At 46.5% G+C, this 24,064-nt stretch overlaps 1 protein-coding gene across 1 annotated transcript in view; it reads right to left on the bottom strand.

The window, feature by feature from the left end:
* MLXIP (MLX interacting protein) overlaps positions 1-20,152 on the bottom strand; it is a 49,987-nt gene extending 29,835 nt beyond the window's left edge. Inside the window, exon 1 of the mRNA XM_054995881.1 lies at positions 19,677-20,152. Within this exon, the coding sequence (XP_054851856.1) occupies positions 19,677-20,152 (476 nt within the window). The remainder of the gene's footprint in view (positions 1-19,676) is intronic.
* Positions 20,153-24,064: the final 3,912 nt, after the last annotated feature.

The raw sequence follows: 24,064 nt of genomic DNA, 5'->3' as shown, positions 1-24,064 counted from the left end.
TCTTTTTGTCCTATGCACCTCCTTAAGACAATACTGATAAAATGAAGAAGTCTTTCCAACCATTTATGATTCCCCAGAAGAGACAAAGAGACACTAAAAAGATATACTAGAAAGTTACTAATTTTGAGAAGAGAATCAAAATGTAGTTCACGTTGAAGGCAGGAAGCCATCTGAGAGCATCTCAGAACAAATTAATTGCTTTAGGGAAGAGAAACAATACCGAGACAATCAATGCTTTTTATCAGATCGACTCCAGTGGATGAGTATGAAAGCTTTTTGAGCTACACAGAACACTGCGTCTCTGAACTGAAACACATCCATAGTTAAAGTATTGCTTATGGACAGCCCGGAAAATCCACAACAACCATCTATTGCTTCTGTAGTTTCACACGTCAAAATTTTGGGATTTGGCTGTCATATACTAGATGTAGATTGAGTAGCTTTTCCTTTGTAACCAATTGTTTTTACTTTTTAAAAATTTACATTATTTATGGTCCACCTTTCTCAAGCAGATTACACAGCATAAATCATGATCCATGGCTGGGACATCCAATAAACAATGCAATGGGGTTTGGATTCCAGAAATTTGAGAAGAAGCAGAGGTCTGGTACAGAACTGAAACACTGCTGAAACTAAGCATAAGCATTTAAACATGACACATTCAATGATGAAGAAATTATATAGTAGGGGGATACTTACAGCAACAGACAGTACACAGTAGTATCGTCTATAGTCTCTATTCCTTTACCAAAGCATCTCTGTGAACCATTTCCTTATAGTAAAGCTGTCTCACCAGCGTAAAAAAGTCCTCCTGAACAATTCAGTTTAGTGGTAGAAAACAGCAAGAGTCCAGTAGAATCTATAAGACTAACAAAATTTGTGGTAGGCTATGAGCTTTCGTGAGCCACAGCTCACTTCTTCAGATACCTTTTGTGAGCTCACGAAAGCTCATACCTCACCACAAATCCCGCCAGCCTCACAGGTGCTATGGGACTCTTGCTCTTTTCTACTGCTACAGACAAACGTCCTGATCTATCCCCTAATTCAGTTTAGTGCAATTTGTGGACAGGCAGAAGACTGGGAGCTTTCCTGACGTCTTCAGGCAGGCTATTCCATAAGGTGGAGGCCACAACAGAGAATGAGGATGTTGTTGTTGATTTTGCCCATTCACTCAGTTTCTGTTGCCCATTTGCAGGGTGGCACCCTGCAGAAGGCCCTGTTCAGATGAGCAAAGCTGTCGTGGTGGAGTATAGGGAGAGAGGCAGGCCAGTACATATGAATGGTCAAGGCCATGAAGGGCGTTGTACGGGACAGGCAATGCCTTGAACTGAGCCTGGTAACTGATGGGCAACCAGTGGAGAGACTGCAGAATGACAGTAATATGCAGCATGCCCTACCTAGCGCTCCTGATGATAACTGAGCTGTGACATTCTGCCCCAACCCGAGTCCCCGCTGTGTTCTGAGTATGGATGAATATATGAAAATTTAGGCTGCCTGATGCAGATCACAGATGACCACAGCAAAGTAACAGGAAGATGATTTTAGCAAGGGGCGACACATTATAGGTTCATACTGAATAAAAGGCCCTGCTCTACAGGCACAGCGGATTGTCAGTGTAACTCAATGGACTGTACCACTTCAGACTGCAGATGAGGGAAAGAACGTCTTTTCAATTCTCCCTAACTTGAACAACATCCAGAAAATGGCGTAACAGGCAAAGGGCGGGGGCCCTTCCCCCTGTGTGCTGGTTTTCCATTTGCAGGGAGTTCTTCCTCTTTAAAATACAGAACTGTGGGAGCATTCAGAAGGGGCATTCCTCGTCCTCACCTCTAGTCTGCAGCAGTAGAGCAGTGGATCCAGCCAAGAAAACCTAGATCTGTTCTTTTACCTTGCGGGTAAAAGAAGTTCAGAGCTGCCCTTTTATTTTGAGTACCATTCCTGGATGGTCCCATCATCAATCACGGAATGCAGGAACCCAGACTGCGCCGCATGAACAGATCTTGCAAATAAGTATGCGGAAGGCAGGCAAGGCAGGAAGCAGTGGAGGGTCCAGAGCATCCCAAAGCCCCTCGTTCAACACAACTCCTCCTCACAGAAGTATTTCCAGTCCTTCTGTTATCATCATCATCATTCAATTTCTAGCCTGACCTCCCCAAGAGCGGGCTCAGGGCGGGTTACAATAACATGTGTAAGATACAAAAGTTAAAACATTTTGGCACAGCAAAATCAGAAATCTCAGTAACTTTAAGTTTCAAATCCCAAGATGGAGGCTCCTTCATTCTTCCCTACCCGACATACATGGGGGAGAAGGGAGGTGCGAGTTTGTAACATCCTCCTATAACTTCACATGCGTATGTGTGTGGGTGGGGGGAGATGGCTATAGGCCGGTAGAGAGGCTTACTTGATGGACCTCGGACTGACTTCAGCCATAAGCCTGGTGGAACATCTGTCTTGCAGGCCTGCTGAAAGGATACAAGATCTTGGCAGCCCTGAGTATTCTCCGACAGAGCTGCACCAGGCTGGGGCCAGAACCAAGAAAGCTCTGGCCCTGGCCGAGGCCAGCCGGGCCTCCCTGGGTCCAAGGACCACCAGTAGGTGTTTACCTGCTGATCTGAGCACTCTCTGGGGCGTTTGTCTTTTTTCATTTTTTAAACATGTATCCCCTAAGGCTTTTGATATTTCAGTATCAGCAAACTCACCCCTCCCAAAGGACTCGCCAGGGCAAAAAGGTGCTTTTTGGCTTGCCGACATAGTTTCTCTTGGGGAGCATTTTTTTTTTATTTTTAACTTAATCTCTCTTCTGGGGAACTGGATGCATGAATTCAGCTCTCTCCAAGCCAAAACTAACAATGTTTTTGCAAACAAAGGTTCATTCAGAGCATCAGATAAAAACGCTTGCTTATTGTGAGCCAGACCAAATGGCAGCCTTGCAGGACAAAAACGTTCCTGTATTGAGCCAATAAGGATTGTTATTTCCCTCCTGTCTGGGAGCCTTCAGCCAAGCCCAAACTCTCCCACTGACTCGCACTCACTTCGCAGCACAACTGATCTCCGGCCTGAAAGCGTCAGACAAAAAGCCCTTTGGACGTCCTGGCCCACCTCGGAAGATGCTAACTAACCAGTGTGACACAGCGGCTAAAGTGAAAGAACGGCCCTGGGAGACCCACTACCCATCTTGTATGGTTTTATATCGCTCCTCCGCCAAGGAGCTCAACATGGGTTACCTGATTCCGTCTTTCCCATTTTATCCTCCCAGCCACTCTATAATGTATGTTAGGCTGAGCGGCTGAAGGTAACTCAGTAAGCTTCAGTGCTGAATGGGGATTTTAAACTGGGTCTACCAGATCCTAGCCTGACACTCTAACCATTATACTACACTGGTTTCTCACCTAACTCTTTGCTGTAAAGCAAACTGGATACCTTTGGGCCTGTCTCTCTCTCTCTCTCTGCCTGATCTACCTAACAGAGTGGTTGTGAAGGTAAAATGTGGAGAGGCGGAAAGCATGCGCACCTCTCTGAGTTCCTTGCTGAGATAAAAAAGCAAATAATATTGTTAGTTATTAGACAAGAGGGTCCTAGGGCGTGGAACAGTCTGTCTTTATTCTACAAACATACAGCATTGGTGTGTGTGGGGGCGGGGGGGGGGGGGCTCCTGACCACACATCTGCACTAGCAATAGATCCTTCCAAAACAAAACCAAAAACATGGCACTTGTGACCCAGAAGGCAAGGCTTTGCAACACACCTGAGTTCCTAACAAATGGGCTGAAGACTGCTGTTCTAGGGTACACACCATTTTGGTACAGGACAGTGATGAAACCCAACAGGCCCAGCCAGTACCTCGCATGAACCGAGCATGCCCTGAGAATCTGAGCCCGAATTCTCTGTAACACACAAATGTTTTGTTACCAGACAAACTTGACACGCAATGTTAAGAGTCTGAAAACTGCTGGTTGAATCTAATTTACCCCGCCAGAGCACAACAAACCTCAGAAGCAAAGAGAAGACTGCAGAGCTCCTAAAGTAGTAAATGCCTCACAGTAGGATGCGGCAGGAATGTTCATCGGGGCACCGCCAAGCTAGCTGGAATATCTAGGAGCAAATCTCCAAAGCACAGCACAAGGGCGGAGAGGGCCCGGCTCAGCCTCATTGAGCCGGACCTCCTCTGGCATTTCCCACAGCCTATTCCTCTAGCACAGCCACTCATGGCCAAGTACTTGCCACAAGGCTGAGCCTGCTTCTGCAGCCCTGGGGGAGGGGGCTCCCCAGCCTGCAGAAATATATAGAAAAAGGAAAGCCTATCGAGAAGAAAAAGTTGGCCTGTAGGAACTCTTATACTATACTGGCAAGGAGGATATGAATTAGGGAGAAATTCCCCACTGGGTTGCCCTCTTCTCCTCCTTCCAACTTGCACTTTATTAATGGAAAGCAGTCATGTTGTGCTTTAGACACTTGTCAGCACATGATTTTGGAAAGCCTCACAAGAACCCTGCAAGGTGGGCCAGTGGCACCCTCACACAGTACCTGGAAAGTCGAAAGAATAGCGGATTGCCTACGATGATCTAGTTCATTTTAACCTTCTGTTATGAGCCGTCTTGAGCTTATTTGGAAGAGCAGAAATATTTTAAATAAATACGTTCACAGCTGAAGCAAGATCTGCACTGGGGATTTCTCAGTTCACTGTTTGGGCTCTTTGGAGAAACGAGACCTAGCCGCTGAGTCTTTCTGCCTCTATTAATATGACAGAGAAGGGAGAGGGGCGGAAAAGAGGGGAATGTCAATGAAATTTTCCTTTTCCCGGACCACAATTGCTGCGAACTATTTTTACCATTCTTCCTGCCTGCGGCATCTAAAAATAGCCACCGCAATCCAGGCTCCTTTTCCTTCCTCCCCCCACCCCTTCCATTCTCCTAATCTTGCCGGAGCTACAGTGCAGACGAGAAGGGTTTAAGCGAGGTGAAATCAAATTCTATGTTGCTAATAAAAACACAGCAGGTTTACCAAAAGAGTACAGCCGCCTGCAATGCTGTGCTGAAAGGGGGTACGACTGGACACTTCAAGCTGATATAACCGGAACCAGTTCCTGACCTCATTAAAGTTATCAGAAGTTCTTCTCTTCATTTCAACAGAGGCAGGATTAACACTGACACAGGCAAGAACACGGTTGCCTCTGGGTTATACCACCATAAATGCGACCCATGAATAATATACCTTCTTGCAAGTTTCAGCCTTGGTGGGATGAAACTGAGCTGCCACACACACGCATGCACACACACACCACAAAGACAGAGTTTTGCACGGAAGATGGAATAGGGCTGCTTGACTTGGAGCTGGATTCAACATCCCAGTCGAGCCTGGGCTAAAATCAAGCTCAGCTTCCCACATGCAAAACTGGAGTTAAAATATGAGCACCGCATAAATTTCAAGGCTCGCCGAGTTTAAACAGGACTCCGGCGAAGTGTTCCATGCAATGTGCTTTGCTTAGCATTTAAAACAAACTGGGCTTGAAAGAAAGGAGCATTTCAGAAAACACAACTTCTCTCCCCACAGTCCTGCAACAGAGGGAGAAAATACACTTACTGAAATTCTCCCTTCAGTTCAACTAATGTTAACGATAGACTTCCTATCCTTTAAGGGTGAAACACACACGGGCCACAAGGCAGTGGCCCAAGTTTAAAAAAAAGCCACCTCCTAGCTGCTCTGTGCTTGAGCACAGCCTTACATAATGGCTACCAGTCGATCCCTCCGGCATTTTGGACCTCTTTATGGTCCAGCGGCATGCCAGACTGCAGGGCCAAGCAGCAAATCTTGGAGGCCGGAGCGTTTCTAATAAGCCACAGGGCTGACCGAGGTGGCTCATGTCAAAGCCAACTTATTCTGAATAGCAATGACTGAGTAGCCCTGCATGTAAGGAACTCCGGGCAGATTTACTGGCTTCACAGAACGGTGAGCTGTTTACTGCGTGCAACAGGCAAAGAAACCTGAAGCTAGTTCTTCTGTCATAGAGGATAATGTAACATTCCCCGCAACACACGACAAGCCTATAAATATGCTGGAGACTCTCGGGATCTCATCTGGTGTTCCAGAAAAGAGCTCTTTGGAAGACCCGCTCATCCCTCCCGCACTGAGCACGTACACAATGCAAATTCTCTGAGGCAGGGGGGGGAACACCCAACTTCAGATACAACCCAAAGCAGCGGAGGGCTCGAGAACTCATCGACACACTTTGTAAACTGCTCAGAGTGGGCATTACATTGTCCTGAAGGGCAGTATATAAATCAAATATTATTATTATTATTATTATTACAAAGTTTTAATTTAATTACAAACTTCCAAAGCATTAAACAGGAACCCAGGTAAGCATTGGCCACAGAAAAAAGGGAAAGGCCACAGTAAGAATGGAGAGCTTTGGGGAAACCAAAATAACTTGCCGTGGATTAAAATAGGATTGCAATAACATATGCTATAAAAGGAACAGCATCAAGGCCGATATGCCAGAGTAAAACAAAACACATCTTTCCTTGAGAAGAGTTCTGCCCGAACTTTACGGGTTCCTCAGAAAGCACAACACAGAGGCAACCGTTTCTCTCTCGCTTTACCACTCACATCAATGGCTCCAAAAAGTCACAGTACTTGCTAAAGAGCAGGGCAGGGTCTTCTAAAATGCTTTGCATACGTGGACTGCCACTCCTGGTGGCCAGCCAGGCCAGAAAAGGCCTGATTATTTAAGAGCATGTAGAGGGGAGAGAGGAACAGTTGTCCATCAACTGACGTGTCTCTCTATCCTGCAGTCTGCAGGTTTACCTAACCAGCAATTGTCAGGCACCATAACTGGAGAGCCATTAAAGACAACAGATTGGGACAGACAGGTCTGAGCTGGGGCTGGGAAGCCCCCCCCCCCTCAAGCCCCAGCGCCATGAGCAGGAACTGCCCCATTACTGTGTGGTTTTTTTCACCAGGGGTGCAGAAGGGGAGAGAAAGATCTCATTTGGGTTGGCCATTAAAGTGTATTGAGGATTGTTCCTTATCTACTGCCAGGGCTAGGCTCAACATACTGAACTGCTCCTGCAATAATTCTTATCTGTGGAAAACATTCTATCAGAACTCACAAGAGTGGAAGCAGCAAGAAAAAGGAGCAAACTGGTCCGTTTCACATCTCAACACGTAGCTGTTCAGTTCTGCTGTGTGCCCACCCAGCCCCATCAAATATGGAAACTTGCACAAGAATCATTCCCGGGGAGCAAAAGTTACACCACGATTGTGTCTCATCAGCACAAGAGACAAGATGCCGGTCATTCACTGGGCCAAATTCTGTTGGTGACGCAAACCTTCTGAGTTACCTTGTAATTAAGCAGAAGGCAGGTATTAAAACGGGGGGGGGGGAAGGTTTTTTGTAACGTTGACAACTTATACTTCACCAGCAGAACAGCTAGCCTGGCCCTCCGTTAGACAAGTGGCAATTGACACATGGCGACCCCAGGGCCACGGGGTTTTCAAGGCAAGAGATGAACAGAAGTGACTTGCTGTTGTTGGCCTCTGCATAGCAAATCCATGGCTGACCCTGTTTAGCTTCCAAGCTCTGACAAAACCAGGCTAGCCTGGGCTGCATTCCACTTAATCCTCCAGCACACACTGGCCACACCATACATGGAAATAACACAGAAACGGATCATATCAAGACCCGCTGAGAAAGGGGCAAATGTAGCAGTTACGTAAATAGAGAAAACAACGCTCCATTCAATGCCTTCTCTAGCAACGTTTAATAAACAGCATCCTTCAAGGCACGGTCCTACTTCTAGCCTTTCTAGAACATTCTCTGAACAGGGGACAGTTCAAGTTCTCAAGAACAGAAAGTTATAGTTGTATGGCAGCATCTAAGGAGTTATTGCAAACAACGTGGGCTGCCACCATCTTAACTTTCCACTAGGAGCAGCCGTACACAGCCAAAGTTGCCAGGCTCTGATCAACTGTCGGTTCTTATTGAGTGATTCGGTAACGGAAATTACCAGTGAAGTTGCAAAATTTTTGGAGGAAATCCAAATATGCCATAAAATGAGGCATTGTTCCGTCTGGCTATACCAACTGAGTGATGCCACTGAGCTTTGTTAATGACCAGGGCTTTTTTTCAGGGGGAACGCCGGGGAAGAGTGTTCCGGAACCTCTTGAAAATGGTCACATGACCAGTGGCCCTGCCCCCTGATTTCCAGACATGGGGCGGGGCCACCAGCCATGTGACCATTTTCTCTGAGGGCCACCCACTGAGTTCCACCACCTCTTTTCCCAGAAAAAAAGCCCTGTTAACGACCACGTATAAAAGTTATGCCCGTGAGGAAGTTTTGGTACGAAACAGGAATTGAGAATCTGCTGGCAAAAACCCATTGGCTGTTCTTTGAAGAAAGATTCAGCTCCAATTCCTTTCCATCTGAGAAATAGTCGGCTCTTTGAAAACAACATCTACCTCAGGAAATTAAAAATAATTAATCAACTCAAGAAATACTAATTATACGTGACTTTTCACCAGTTGGATAGTTAATGGTATTATGACTGATTGTTATTAATTGTGCCATATTATGGTCTTTGCTGAATTTACTACCGCTGTGAATGTAATTGTATATATTTATACCTATATCATTTATTACATATAAGCACTCTGGTAAAAATTTTGATAATTCTGCGGTTTGTATAGTTTACCTCCGGTATTCGCGGTAGTATTTGCTTTGCTTTGTGGAGGTGCCCCAGTTGGTTAAGTAAGAGTAACCCGGCAGACAAACTCATGCCTGTGGCTGGGGCGGCCCTAAGAACAGGTATGAAGCCTCGGTCCCGAGACACCTCTGCTCTCGTCTCTCTGCAGCTGCCCTAAGTGGAAGTTCAAAGCCAGTCTGTGGGAAATCGAAGTCGCCAACTGGAAGTCCTTTTCTCAGCCAGGGGGACAGACGAGAGTGACGAGAAGTCAAGTGCTCTCACTCGACATTCTCAACAACTGGGCAAGGGCAGCCACTTGACACAACAGGGCAGGCGGCCTTATCTACGGGCACTTAATTATCCTGTAACAGTGGCGAGTGTTGGGGAAAGGATGCAGTTGGTGCTGTTGTGCCAGCCCTTCACGGCGCCAGCGATTTGCTTAGAGGCAGCCAGCAGAGCAGCCGTGGGATCAAGCAGTAACATCCACGTCTCTGAGAAGCTCAACAAAAAGAGCTAAACCGCTTTCTTGCTGAATGAAGGGCGTGTAAACGGATTATAAATCAGACTTTCCCCCTCATTGGGAATGAGCATTTGCAGAGAAAGCGTCGGTTTTGTAAGCCTCCGAACCAGCAGCCACCTTCCAGTGCAAAAGGGGGGAGCTCCTGGCGCTTCGGAAAACGTTCTCATGCTGGCGCGCAGGTGAGCAGATCATGGCTGCCAGGGGATGCACAAGCCCACATCCGGCTCACAGGAACTTGTCGTCCTGCCCTTGACCTGCTTAATGACTTGGACACGCTGGCCCACCAGACTGCAGCACTGACCAGCAAGCCATGCTTTTGAACAACGGTCAAACAACTTGAAGTGCCACTAAGAACTTCCAAGAAAAGCAGAGGAGGGGGTATCCCTATCCTTGCTTTTGAGGAATGCAAGTTGGATGCCAGTTTGGTGTGGTGGTTGAGAGTGGCAGGACTCTAATCTGGAGAGCCGGGTTTGATTCCCCACTCCTCCGCTTGAAGCCAGCTGGATGATCTTGGGTCAGTCACAGCTCTCTCAGGCCCACCCACCTCACAGAATAATCTTTTGGTCTTAACCTTCAAAGCCCTAAACGGACTGGGACCAACATACCTGAGGGACTGTCTCTCCCTGTATATACCCCGGAGAGCGCTTAGATCAGCAGGCAAACATCTACTGGTGGTCCTTGGCCCCAGGGATGTTCAGCTGGCCTCAACCAGGGCCAGGGCCTTCTCAGTCCTGGCCCCAACCTGGTGGAACTCTCTGTCTGAGGATACTAGGGCCTGCAAAGATCTTATATCCTCTTGGTGGGCCTGTAAGACAGAGATGTTCCACCAGGCGTACAGCTGAGGCTAGTCTAAGGCTTCTTAGAAATGCCTCCCTACCAGTCTCCCATCAAGGGGGGGGGCTATATACAGCCATCTGCCCCCTCATATGCACAGTTAATGTGGCAATATTAGCTCGTACCCCCTCTCCCCCCACCTGTTTCCACTCTGACTGGGAAAGAGTGGAAGGCGCTGCCATCTTGACGCCATTTTAATGTTTGATTGTTGTACATACATACTGATGACCACGGCTTTAATGTTATCTAAATATTTATTTTTGTAATATTATGCTGCTGTAACCCACCCTGAGCTGGCTCGCGGGGAAGGCAGGCTATAAATCAAATCACTCACTCACTCACTCACTCACTCACTCACTCACTCACTCACTCACTCACTCACTCACTCACTCACTCATAATAATATCACACCGCTCTGAGTGGGCATTAAGTTGTCCTGAAGAGTGGTATATAAATCGAGTGTTGTTGTTTCCGTCTGCAGTGCTGGACTGCTAGCACTGAAAACTGTTAAGAGTCAACGGGCAGCCCTCAAAAGCAGGGGAAGACCCAGATGTGGCCCACCCCTGTTCTAGAGTAAAATAAAATCAAATGACAGGAGTTTCAAGATGCAAACTGGCTTTCTGATCATGTCTTCTTATATTCATGATACAATATTCAAGGTTCAATGTGGAAAAAGCTGAGAAGCTCTCGTATACAACACACCGGGGGCCATTCAGCCGTCTTGTTGCCTTGCAGCTACAGTTCTCTACTTAGCTGACTGGGAACTTCTTGGCCTTGCTTGCTTCACAGCAAGAAAAGAACCTGCAAGTGCCATACCAAGAACAATGTTTTTCTCACAGTGCAACAGAGAGCAGGTATATTGTCGAAGGCTTTCACGGCCGGAGAACGATGGTTGTTGTGGGTTTTCCGGGCTGTATTGCCGTGGTCTTGGCATTGTAGTTCCTGACGTTTCGCCAGCGGCTGTGGCTGGCATCTTCAGAGGTGTAGCACCTCTGGTGCTACACCTCTGAAGATGCCAGCCACAGCCGCTGGCGAAACGTCAGGAACTACAATGCCAAGACCACGGCAATACAGCCCGGAAAACCCACAACAACCAGAGAGCAGGTACCTCTCTGCATGTACACAAGCAGTCCCTTTCAAGAAGAGAACAGAAACAAGTAAGATTTCAAAAGTATCACTCAGTACAATTGCTGCATCTTGTCCTAAGCAAACTGCAATCTAACTCTCCTTGTACTCAGTTAAGACCAAGAAGCTACACAATTAGCAATCATGTGTACAGAAGACATATCTCAAACGAGGCATTTAACTTCCAGCAAAATGCAAGAGCCAACTAATATAAGTCGGCCCACAACATTTAGATATTTAAATAATTATCTAAAATTATTCTGATTAAAAATGATACCCCAATTAATGATGCAATATTTTTAAAAATTCTTAGTTATTTTTTAATTCTTAAAAATGCCACAAGTGGCGAGTGCTGTCTCAGAAGACATACAGAAAAATGGCTCCCACCCCAACTATTGTTTTATTCTTGCACAAGTTTAACTGAACCACTACTGAATTAAAAACCAACGCAACTGATAAACTTTTTTTAAACCACCATAAAAATCATTCTCGCCATAAATAGCAGATACTAGAAAGACTAAAATGCTCTGTGCATTTTTATCTCTGCAGAATGCAATCTCAGAACTGAAATGAAAGCATTAATGGTAAGTACATTTTTCCTGTGAAAAAAGAAAAGGGATAAAGAAATCATTTTGCTCTAGAGCAGTTGAAAGAATAGTCACAAAATTCTCCAAGGTGAACTCAGAAGCTCACATTTGGGACAAACAGACTTTCTGAGCTACACAAAATAGCTGTGCAATACAGACTGCGCTGCAGAAAGCAAGGCCAGGCTAAGGCCAACACGCTGTCAGAAGCTCACACTTGGTACAAACAGACTTTCTGAGCCACACAAAACAGCTGTGCGATACAGACTGCGCCACGGAAGGCAAGGCCAAGCCAAGGCCAGCACGCTGTCAAACAGACTGATCCCAGGAGACGGAAAATCTACACTTTCTCCTCCCGAGTCTGTTCTATATGGGAAAGAATTGCCCTCATTGCTTCTCTGGTTGCTCTACAGGGTGCTGGCCAGGCTCTTTGGACAGAGAACAAGTCTGGGACCTGCCATGGGAGGAAGGGAGATTTGTCACGGCCACTTGTTGCTCCAGTTAAGACAGCCTGGATATCGTTCTGCTGCTCACACGGTTGCGGCATCTGGGCTGCACCGCAGCAAGGACAGACAATGGTGAGATTGTCCACGGCGAACACCTCTCTCTTGATGGGGAGGGAAAGGATGCGGCAAACCCTAGCCCTAACCCAGGCTGAGGGCTTAATAACGCTTTGAATTCTGCCATCATCTTTTCGGAAGTTGGGTGAGCAGAAATTATGGTTACCTAAACCCCTGCATTTGCCAAGACCTCTGCAGTTGTGGCTGGAAACAAATTCCTGGAAGTAAAGGACTTCCTAGAACTCATAAAACTCCTGCAGGAAATTTCCGTAGTTTAAAGTGCTCCGGGGATTGGTTTACTGTGGGACAAGGGCACAGGCATTTGAAGGGAACTTCTCAAAGCAAATCCTGGCAGCAGCTGTTACAGCAAATAATCTCTTAATTACACTTAATGAATGCCTAGGAGGGTGGGATGATAAAAAATAGTATCTGGGGAAATAGTCAATATCAAGGACCAACGTAAGGAATGAATTAAAATTCCTCTAAAGCTACACAACAACGTGTGCAAAGTACAACCAACAGCTCACCACCAAGTGTGTTTTGGAAGCTGCATGGCTCTATATGCCAGGAACACAACAACAACTCCCTTCTCCCTTTTTAACAACTTTCCCAAACTCTAGAAGTTATGAAATGCATAAGTCATAAAACGGGCTCTGTTTACAGCCTGGAAACGGATGGGTTCCCACATGATACTGAGGTCACAGCAAACCATAAGCAAACACTTCCTTCGCAGCTGGTATCATGGTTTGGGCTTGTTTAAATTGCAATTCTTATGCTAGATGAACCGAGCTGTTTAATTCACGTGGAGGGGACCTGCTCAAGCGTTTAATGCTGCAATCCTAGGCACATGTACTAGGGAGCAAGTGCAGTGAACTCAGTGGACTTTCTGCTGAGTAAACATGCACAAGAGCTGCAACTACAGCCCACCAGCTATCATCATGCCCTGGGACTGGGTTGTAGAGGCGATGATATTGCTCCATCATAGAATCAATTAACTGATCTGAGCCCAAATGGATCACCCAATGCAGCTTCCAGCCTCAAGCAGGATCTACTGTACCTGAAGAATTGTGTTAATGAAGATTTCCGAGGAATGAGGTCCCACTGGTTGCATGCTTGGCCCGTTGGTCAACGGCACTTAGGGCAGAGGCCTTGATGGCAAAGTACACACTTTGCATGCAGGTGGCTGAATCCCTGACATCGCTACTTCAGCAGAGAGTCGAAAAGGCTCCTCTCTGCTCAGCACCCTACCGAGCCACAGCCCATCAGAGAAGGGAATGCTCAGCTAGAGGGACCAAAAGGACTGTGCAGAACCATGGCTGGCGTTTAACAGAAATTGATCTTCCTGACGCGTACAATGCTTGCTCGTCCTCTACCAGGCTGTATCTTCTGCTACAGAAGACACACATCTTGATGGATGTGTCTTCATTTCACTTTATCCTAGTGTATCTTACTATATTTAGTACATTTTATCCTACACTTTGTCCAGGGTGCTCAGGGTAGAATACATCATTCTCCCCTCCTCTACTTTATGATAATGGCCAAGTAAAGATTTTTATCCTAATCTGACTTTCTAAGTACATAGTTCCACCAAGGGGAGACACAGATCTGGGTCTGACTGACAAAGAGATGGAAGACTGCCATGGAACCTCTCAGACGTTTCACCGAGTTCCTTGGAGGAGTGCTGGATTAAACTAACATAGTAAACATAACAAGAAGTCTAAGAAACTGGAACAGATTGACTTTGCCTACCAGTACGTTATGGATGAAAGGCACCTCATCTCTCTTGCCAATTGTATCACACAGGGAACACAGTTCAGGTCCAACAGGTCACTGATCCAACTCCTATGGATTTCTAACACTCTTTAAGTATAAAAGAGCTTGAGTCCAGTAGCACCTACAAGACCAACAAAATCTGTGGTAGGGTATGAGCTTTCGTGAGCCACAGTTCACTTCTTTAGATCTGAAAATGTGAGCTGTGGCTCATGAAAGCTCCTACCCTACCACAAATTTTGTTAGTTTCATAGGTGCTACTGGACTCTTGCTCTTTTCTACTGCTACAGACAGACTAACGTAACTACCCACCTTGATCTCACTCTTTATGTCCTTTTTCTAACATTCACACTGCTAAGAAAGTGGCACTGCTATTGTTTTAAGCCGCTCCACAAACTCATTACTTGTGAACAACTCCCATTACTTTGGAGTTACATCTTTGTTCATTAATTATCAGCTAAAGACAAGAAACCTGATCAGTCAAGGAAATTACTGACTGCCTTGGCCAAAGGGACTCAGAAGTATGGCCTGCTCCACAGCAGCCATGGCCCTTGCCAGAAGGACTTCTCTCCCCCACAGAATTCCCATGCTACGGGGTTGGGCAAATACAGCCTACCACAGCCCGCACTGCTCCTAAACTGGACACAGAAAAAGGATTAAGAGGAAACTCCGTCCTCCCTAACTCGTCTCTGAAGTCCTGCAAGTACATACCTCCAAAACACTAGCCACAGCATAGTTACAAAAATAATGAATTTTATTTCACCAAGACTGGTTGATAATGCCCTGATCTGGATGGTTCAGGTAGCCTGATGTCATCAGATATGAGAAGCTAAGCAGGGTCAGTATACGGATGGGAGACCATCAAGGAAGGCCAGGGTTGCTATGCAACTTCTGAAAAGTCCTTGAAGGGGAAGGATCACCATAATGCAGCTGTGACTTGACGGCACATATGCACGCAAGACCGGTTGATAAAAGGAACATGAACAATTCTGAGTAACTTGAAAAGCCGGCATATTCCTCTAACCGAAAACAAGTCAGGCCAGTAAAGCGTTCTACTTATTCCCCAGGACCAGCATCACAGCAGCAATCTGAATTAAATATCACTGAAACTGAGACTGCCAACTCCTTGGGTCACTCTAAAGCACCAGCTACCTGAATGACGTTATGTGAAACACTACTGTTATTACTACTGTAATTCTGTGTATCACTTGGACATGAGGTCGTTTTGTTTTCCACGTTACCCTGCACAGCCCAAACAAGATTCAGAGGATTTAGGCTGATTAATGCCAGCGTTAACACCTCTGCCTAAAATATAACAACCTGCCATTAATCTACATTAAGCCAAGTCTCCTTAACAGGTGAGAGAGACTCTGAGCTTACTCAGTGGGAACAAAACATGCAGACGGATCAACACAGGAATCTTTGCTGTCATTACTACACAGGTGGATGTCCCAGGAGAGGTTTCAGTTCAGTAGCAACTTCTCAAAAAGATCTGTTTGAAATCACAAGCAGTATTTATGTTCCCTTGTTGAAAACAAGGCAAAAATTCAGTTTAAAAATCCTCCTTTTTCCTAACGCTCAAGCAGAAGTCTTCCCCTATTCGGCTCTCTAACAGGGCAAAAGTAAGTTCTGAAAGAATGTAAAGTCGACAGCATCCTTCCTGGAAATAACTTGTCATTTTCACCCACTGTACAAGATCAAAGAGTCCAGTAGCACCTTTAAGACTAACCAACTTTATTGTGTAGCATAAGCTTTCAAGAACCATAGCTCTCTTTGTCAGATGCACTGTCAGCTTGAGAACCACAGCTCTCTTCGTCAGATGCATCATCAACTTTCGAGAACCGCAGCTCTCTCTTTCGAGCTGAGGTTCTCGAAAGCTTATGCTACAATAAAGTTGGTTAGTCTTAAAGGTGCTACTGGACTTTTTACTAGTTTGCGACTTCAGACTAACATGGCTAACTCCCCTGGATCTATGTACAAGATCAGTTCCCGACAAAGCCTATGCATCTCCCAATGCAGACATGAGTCCACAAGACTTTGTCACAATAAAGATGTGTTTGTTGTTAAGGTGCCACAAGCCTCCTGTTTGTTTTCGCAAACTCCAGTGTTTTGAGACAAAGGGAGCATACATCTGCAGGCATTATCTAATCTGAAGTAGTCACAGCTAAAACTGATCTCTGACCTCATTGTTTTATATTTTGACCTTTACACAGCCAAGAGAGAATAGCCCTACAATCCTTTTCCACATTGTAAAAAGAAGATAACGCCAACTATAATCTTATTTACTGTAGCAAGTGAAACTTAGCAAATGCATGATACGAGGCACGAAATCCAGCCCCTGCTTCACAGCTCAGCCTACATGGTGTATTTGGGAGAGAAGAGAACTCAGCTCCATACGCACGCACTTTGCGTTCCAGATTGCTAGTTAGTGTCCCAGACTAAGCTTCTCACACAAAAGGCCTAACACAACACTGCGATTCAGAAGCACAAATGTTTTGCTCACGCAGGGGGGCGGGGGAGGTTGACAGATCTTGTTCGTTATCACAACTAATCAGCTTAGCTGACACTTGCGCAAAGCATGTTCCCAAGGCAAAACCACGAGACCTCAGGGCTACACCTTACACAGTTCCTGAGTCCACCCGAACAACACGTACACAGGGATTTTCATGCTGACTCTTGATGTTCAGGCACGTGGGTCCCCAGTTTGGATTGGGACCACAGCACATGGGGGGAAAGGGGCTTAGGCAGGGCCCCAAAACAATGTAATGTATAGTAAGGCCCTCAGTGGAATTGTCCGAGTGACTATCACTTGGAAATATACCCTACAGCTGGATTCTCAAGAGTTTTCACCTAAAACCTGTTATAAATGAAGAATAATGGCATTAAACAAAAAAGGAGCTTCAGATGTTATACACACTTTCCCACACAGTTGCTCCCTTGTAACAAGTTTGACTCCAGGGGCAGCTGCCCACTTTGTGTGTAACCTAAACATGTGCCTTCTAGGGAGTTTCCATGTTACTAAACATACCATGTAAATTAGTTAGTTTTTCAAATTTCTGCTACCATACCCAGTGTAGTGTAGTGGTTAAGAGCAGCAGGACTGTAATCTGGAGAGCCGGGTTTGATTCCCCACTCCTCCACTTGACGCCAGCTGGGTGACCTTGGGTCAGTCACAGCTTCTAGGAGCTCCCTCAGCCCCACCCACCTCAGAGGGTGATTGTTGTGAGGATAATAACAACACACTTTGTAAACCACTCTGAGTGGGCATTAAGTTGTCCTGAAGGGCAGTATATAAATCAAATGTTATTATTATTATTATTTTTTTAAAAGAATTTTTATTGGATTAGAAACATATAATAACAATTATAATCACATTCTTTAATTTTTTCTAATTCTAACCCCCTCCCTTTCCCCCCCCTTTTTATTGACTTCCAACAGTTTTCCAACCCCCTATCCACTTTCCCTCTACTCCTTCATATTTATTTTATTTGTTTATTATAATATACTTTCAGATTCTTCTAAGCACTATTTCCACTTCCTTTCACATATAAATTGTCATATAAATTGTCATATAAATAAAATCCTCTTAATCTATCTTCTTCATTAAAACTACTAATAATATTCATTTTGATAACCTGTGTTTTATCTTACTCCTTCTATTCTCTTCAATATGGGACAAACAATTTGCCCCCCTTTATACATCAATTCCAATACTTCTATACACATACTTATTATACACACTTATTGTCATTTACTTAGGCTTCTGTTCTATATGTTGTTCTTTATCTATACATATACCATAAGTCTAACAATTAGACCTATCTTTGAATTTACGTATGTATGTATATATTCACTCTATGTTATACGGTTATCTTTCCAAAAAATATAGATTAGTTAATTTCTATCCCATTAATTCTCATAGTATCAACGCTATTGCTACTTAATATAATACTTAAAAATCATATAAAGTTGCTTAGAATTTTTCCATTAACTCTCCACCCCCTCGGTATAGTCACTTCTCTCCTCCTTAAATGTTATTATTATTATTTCACAGAATGTCCTGTTGTTTATTATTGTACTTTGCTCAGGAAATGTCCTAGCTGTTGTCTATATTGTATTTTCCTTTGCACGGTGTAATCCACCTGGGATCCCAGTGATACAAGTGGACTGTAAATAAATAAATAATAATCTGACTGCTATGCATACATCCAGTGCAATAAGCATGTAAAGCGTCGACACCAGCCTGACTCACAGTGTGTATCAAGACACATGCATGAAGCCCCTCCTACCTGCATACTATGGGAAATGTGTTCTGAGAGCAGTTTAGGCAGATCAATAAGTCTTCCTATGTAAGCTGTCCTAGTTTCGTGCCTCTTGTAATCACACTAACGTACATATTTAGTTTAACACGCTCTCTCTCAAAAGAAATCAAGTCTACTTTCTCATTGCTATTCAAAGACATGAGAAACAGTGAGGTGTAACTATTTTTAAGCATCTGGGAAAAGGATAGAGAGCCAAGCAAACTGCTAGCCTGAAAGAACTTGCGTAAAAATTAACATATTCCACGTCATACTTTTGCTTTGCTAATTGGTTGCTCTGAAGGGGTCAAACTCTAGCACATGTGGAGCACTTTCAGCTCCTCAAACAGAGGTGGAAGCACCACAGATTCTTTGCAACACAGACCAAGCACGTTCATTTTTAAATCTCCTCCTGTCCTGAAATAAGTCTTCTCTGTTCATCTCACACACCCGCAGAGAAGGCAAACTCCCCCCCGCCCCTGGTCAACAACTGGCCACAGGGCCCGAGCTGCTCTGGACCTTTTCCTGAATTTATCCCTACAAAGATGGGATGAGCCCAAAGAACGGAAAAAAGCAGACACTGAAAGGAAGAGGTAAAAACAACACTGCCTGAACGCCCCACTTCCTGGTTTGGGTTGTTGTATCCTCAGCACTCGCCTAGTTGGCTGCCTTTGGAGGGTTTTGTTTTGCAACGTCTCCACAAGGAACGCTGGCAGAGACGGGCACCCAACGTCTGGGGTGGGCAGCGTGCCACTCTCCAGGGTGCAGCCCCAGGGGCGCTTTTCCTGGGTGTAAGCCCCATGGAATAACATGAGGCTAAATTGCGAGGAAGCCTCCTTAGGATTGGGCCCTTCAGAGGCTGCCACAAGCGTGTGATAGGAATGGTTACGGATGATTTTATACTTTTAGACTACCCTGTTGATTGTATTCTTGTTGTGATCCGCTATGAGCCCACCTGTGGGGCGAGTGGAATATAAATAGAAAGAAAGAAAGAAAGAAAGAAAGAAAGAAAGAAAGAAAGAAAGAAAGACCTTGCCAACTGTCACCCCTGCCCTCTCCCCAAGCCTTCAGCAGCCCTGCCCCACAGCCAGGCCCCTCCTTGCTCACCAAGAGCACCGCCCTCTGGGGCTGCCAACTCCAGGATGGGAAATTCCTGGAGATTTGGGGTTAGAGCCCGGGGACCGGCCGTAGGAGGGCCTGGCGCCACCCAGCCAAAGCAGGGGGGCGGATCCCTGTGGCCCGGAGGCCGGCGGCGGCCCCGGGAGGTCTCCAGGCCGCGCCGGGAGTTGGCAGCCGCCGCTCACCTGTAGGCCAGCGTCATGCACTCGAAGAGCTTGGTGAGGGAGGCGTCGATGCTGAGGCGGCCGCCGCCGCCGCCGCCCCCCTGGGCGCCGCCCGTCCCGCCGGCCCGTCCCGCCGCCGCCGCGCCGAAGCGGTAGGTCTGGCAGGTCTGCTCGTTGACGGTGTCGAAGTCGTAGCCCTTCTTGGGCGGGTGCTCGCTGTGCGGCGAGGAGACCATGAAGTGGCCCGAGTGGATGATCTGCGCCGCCCGGGCCGCCGGCCGCCCCGCGCCCGCCCCGCGCCCCGGCCCCGGCCCCGGCCCGCCGCCCTCCTCCACGCCGCCCCGCGCCCGCCGGGCCCCCGCCGCCGGCCAGCCCGCCGCCTCCTCCGCCGCCGAGTCGTCCGACGAAGAGTCCTCCTCGGGCGCGGCCCGGCGGGAGAGGGCCGGCACCGCCAGCGCCCGCGCCCCCGGGAACCGCATGAAGACGTCCGCCGCCATCGCCGCCGCCGCTCGCTGGCCCCGCGCTCCCGCCGCCGCTGCCCGCCGCCGCCGCCGCCGCTCAGGCCCGGCCCGGCCTCGCCACGCCACGCCCGCGCTGAGGGGGCGGAGAAGGGGCGGGCGGAGGCCGGCCGGGGAGGAGGCAGCGCCGGCCAGCCTGCCTGCCTGCCTGGGCGGGGGACGCCGCGGAGGCCTGGCCCAGTCGCCCCCTCAGGCGCAGCCGGCGCAGGGCAGCGTTGGCCGCGGAGGCCTGCCCCAGATAGTGGCTGGAGACCTCCCGGAATGACAGCTGTTCCCCAGGCCACAGAGATCAGTTCCCCTGGAGAAAATGGCTGCTTTGGAGGGTGGGCTGTGTGGCATTGGACCCTGCCGAGGTCCCTCCTCTCCCCAAACCCCACCTTGCTCAGGCACCACCCCACAAATCTCCAGGAATGTCCCAGCCTAGAGCTGGCAACCCCACCCCCAGCTGCCATTTCCTCCAGGGCAAGGCGTCTCTGTGGCCTGGAAATCAGTTTTAATCCCAGAGATCTACAGGCCCCACCTGGAGGTTGGCAGCCCGGAGACTGCAGGGGAGTCGGCTTAGTCTGGAATAGAGTTGCCAACTTCCAGGGGGATCATATAGGAAAAAAAATACCACAGTGATAAGTCTAAAATTCCGAGTATTTTTAAATAGTAAAGAGTGCAGTAGCACCTTTAAGACTAACCAACTTTATTGTAGCATAAGCTTTCGAGAACTATGGCTCTCTTGGTCAGACGCATCTGATGAAGAGAGCTGTGGTTCCCGAAAGCTTATGCTACAATAAAGTTGGTTAGTCTTAAAGGTGCTACTGGAGTCATTAAAATATATATTCTGGCTTTAAAAGCACCTGCTGCATTGCCTTCCAGTGCAATCTTTGCTGCTAAACCCCATGAAATCAATAGCTTTAGGATGATGGGCCAATGGTCTAATCCAGTATCAGGCAGCTTTTTGTGGGGGTGGCCTGTTGTATTGTTTATTGGTAGGTCCCAGCCATTGATCACAATCATATTGATTTACACTGTGTAAGCTGTTTTGCGTCTCGGTGAGAAAGGCAGTACAAATAACAAATTTTACTGAACACAAATAATTAAGTGCGCTTAGTCTCATAAAAACTCATACTGAATAAATGTTGTCTGCCTTTAAGGTGCCACTGGACATGGTTGGGAAACTTGTCTTGGATGTTCATGTTTTTTAATACTATGCCGGGGTCATTTTGTAGAAAAAGAGCTGGAGGAACTCATTAGCATGCCACACCCCTTGACATCACCAGAAGTGTGTCATTAGCACAATTGATTTGCATATGCCACACCCCCTGACATTACCTATCCTGGCTGTTCTGGACCCAATCCTGGCCATTCAGGGCAGAAATTGAGCCCAAAATGGCAAAAGGAGGCTGAAAATGGCCAAAAAAGGGCCCAAAATGGTCAGAATCGGGCCACTGCTGAGCGGGAAAGTGATCCACCACCCGTCAGAGGCCCGATCTGGGCTGTTTCGGCCCCAATCCAGGCTAAAACGGGCCTAAAATGGCCGAGAGTCAGGTGGGCGGGGCCACCTGACATGTGACCTCTTTGGGGAACTGCCGGAACTGCTTTCCGGTGCGTTCCCCCTCGAAATGAGCCCTGAATGAATTAAAATGTTTAAAGGAATGTGCTTTGCTCTGTATTTATGACCCTCAAGATACTTTAAAAATCAGAGAAATTTTTTGTGTTATAACAATGGTACTTAACTGCTCACATTAAAAAACTAGAAAAACTATGAAAACATTCATAGTAACTGAATTTTGAATCCATTTAGACTCGTCTTCAAATGTTAAAGAGCCAATACACAATATATAGTGTTAGTAAGTAGCGTTATTAAACCGGCGTCTGCACATCTCATTGCCTAGATACCCGAAATCCTGGCGTAGGGTTGGCAACCTGGGGCAGGAAGACAGTTTTGAAAAAGGATATGTAGAATCAGTGAATCCCCCATTAATTATCCAAATGTCCAGGCAGTCAATCAGAAATTGGCCAGTGGTTCACCGATCGAGGTGAACCCGGGACAGACCTTCTGCTCAGCTCTGAGGTTGCCAATACACCTGCAGGGCTGCCAGCTTAAAAGCTCTTTTAGCTGCAATCCTGTGTGTGCTTACCTGGGAGCACATTTAAACACGGGACTCCCATTTCCAAGCGTACGTGGCATAGGACCATGCAACTGGTATATCCTATTTCGAGCAAACAGGTGCACATTTATCCACATAACTGTACTTTAAAAAATCATAGTAGAGATTTTATTGAACCTATCTCTGTACTGCCTTTCTCTTGAGATGAGGGGGTTCACACAAGCAGCAAGAAGCAGCGAAGAGCCTGCTAGCTAACTAAGAGCAGCTGAACAAGAATCTGCTTGTCCAGTCTGTTGGGAGCTGCATTCATTTGTCAAACTGGACAAAGAACTGCACTGAAAGGAAACAAATGCCTAGAGTTCTAAGAGATGAGGGAGAGAAGGTAATTTAAATAGCCCACCCCCACTTATTGTATGGACTGGTGTTGCTTGTGTATTGTAGTTTTGGTGGACAAGCAGGTGCTGATTAGCCCCTCCTGACCATACTTCACATGAGACCGGCAGGATCAGACCAGAAGTCCATTCTAATCTAGCATCCTGTATCACACAGCAGCCAACTAGTTGCTATGGAGGGTCAGCAATGGGCCTTCTCCTGAAGTTGCCTCTCGGTACAGGTTTTCAGAGGTTCACTGCTACTGAATGCATTACCATGGCTAGTAACCACCAATAAATCTATCCCTGCGTGATTATGTCGATCAAGGGACAAGGGGCCTTTGGAGCTGCCACACAGCTGCAGGGTTTGGCCTGAACGAAAGGTGCAAATTATTTTCAAAAGCAGAAAAGCACTCAACAACGGGGAAGGGACACAGTTGGGCTTCTGCTGCAGCTCTGTTCAGACTTCCGTCTTGCCAGTGTCACCCCTGACCATTTGTTGTGATACAAAAACCTCAGAAATGGTTATTAGTTGATGCTACTGTATACCCCAAGTGTGGTCAATAGTGAAATTCAAAACCAACTCTATGAATGTCCCCAAACGTAACAAATTGGAAAAGCTGATGTCATCTAGGAATAGTAACTGAAAGTGCAGCAATACCTTTGGCCTGAACCTCTTGCCGGATCAGTGGAACGTTCGGAGGGACTTGGAAAACAACATACAAAAATCTCATCTTCTAATATGAATGTACAGGATTATATGTGCACAAGCGACCAGGGCGTGCCCTGCTTGCTGTTTTTAAAAAAATATTCATCTACACGCTGTCAGCAAGTACTCGCTGGAACACACAAGGAAATAATAGACACCTGTATGAGTTGAAGAAACATCCCTCAAAGAGGTCAAGTTTTACATCCCAATCCTAAATGTGTATGCGGACAACTCCCACAGAGTTTAACAGGATCTGCACAGTAAACGTACTTAGGATAACGATCTCAGAAATTCTTCTATACAGTAAGAGAGGTTCAACAATGAACTTGTTATTCTTTCAAGCAGAAACTGGACAACCATCTGTTGTTAATGCCAGTTTGGTGTAGTGGTTAAGAGTGGCAGGACTCTAATCTGGAGAACTGGGTTTGATTCCCCACTCCTCCACTTGTAGCCGGCTGGGTGACCGTGGGTCAGTCACAGCTCTCTCAGAGCTCTCTCAGCCCCACCCACCTCACAGGGTGATTGTCATGAGGATAATGATAACACACTTTGTAAACCATTCTGAGTGTGGCATTAAGTTGCCCTAAAGGGTGGTATATAAATCAAGTGTTATTATTAATGCTTGTTTGGATTTTCTGTAATAAGGAGAAGATCCAACTAGATATCCTATAAGGCTCCTTTCATTTCCACAATTTTATATTCAGACACACTT

This window comes from Eublepharis macularius, chromosome 13 (assembly GCF_028583425.1).
Source record: "Eublepharis macularius isolate TG4126 chromosome 13, MPM_Emac_v1.0, whole genome shotgun sequence".
Classification (NCBI taxonomy): Eukaryota; Metazoa; Chordata; class Lepidosauria; order Squamata; family Eublepharidae; genus Eublepharis; species Eublepharis macularius.
Note: the sequence above shows the minus strand (reverse complement) of the source record. Positions and strands in the feature narration are given on the sequence as shown.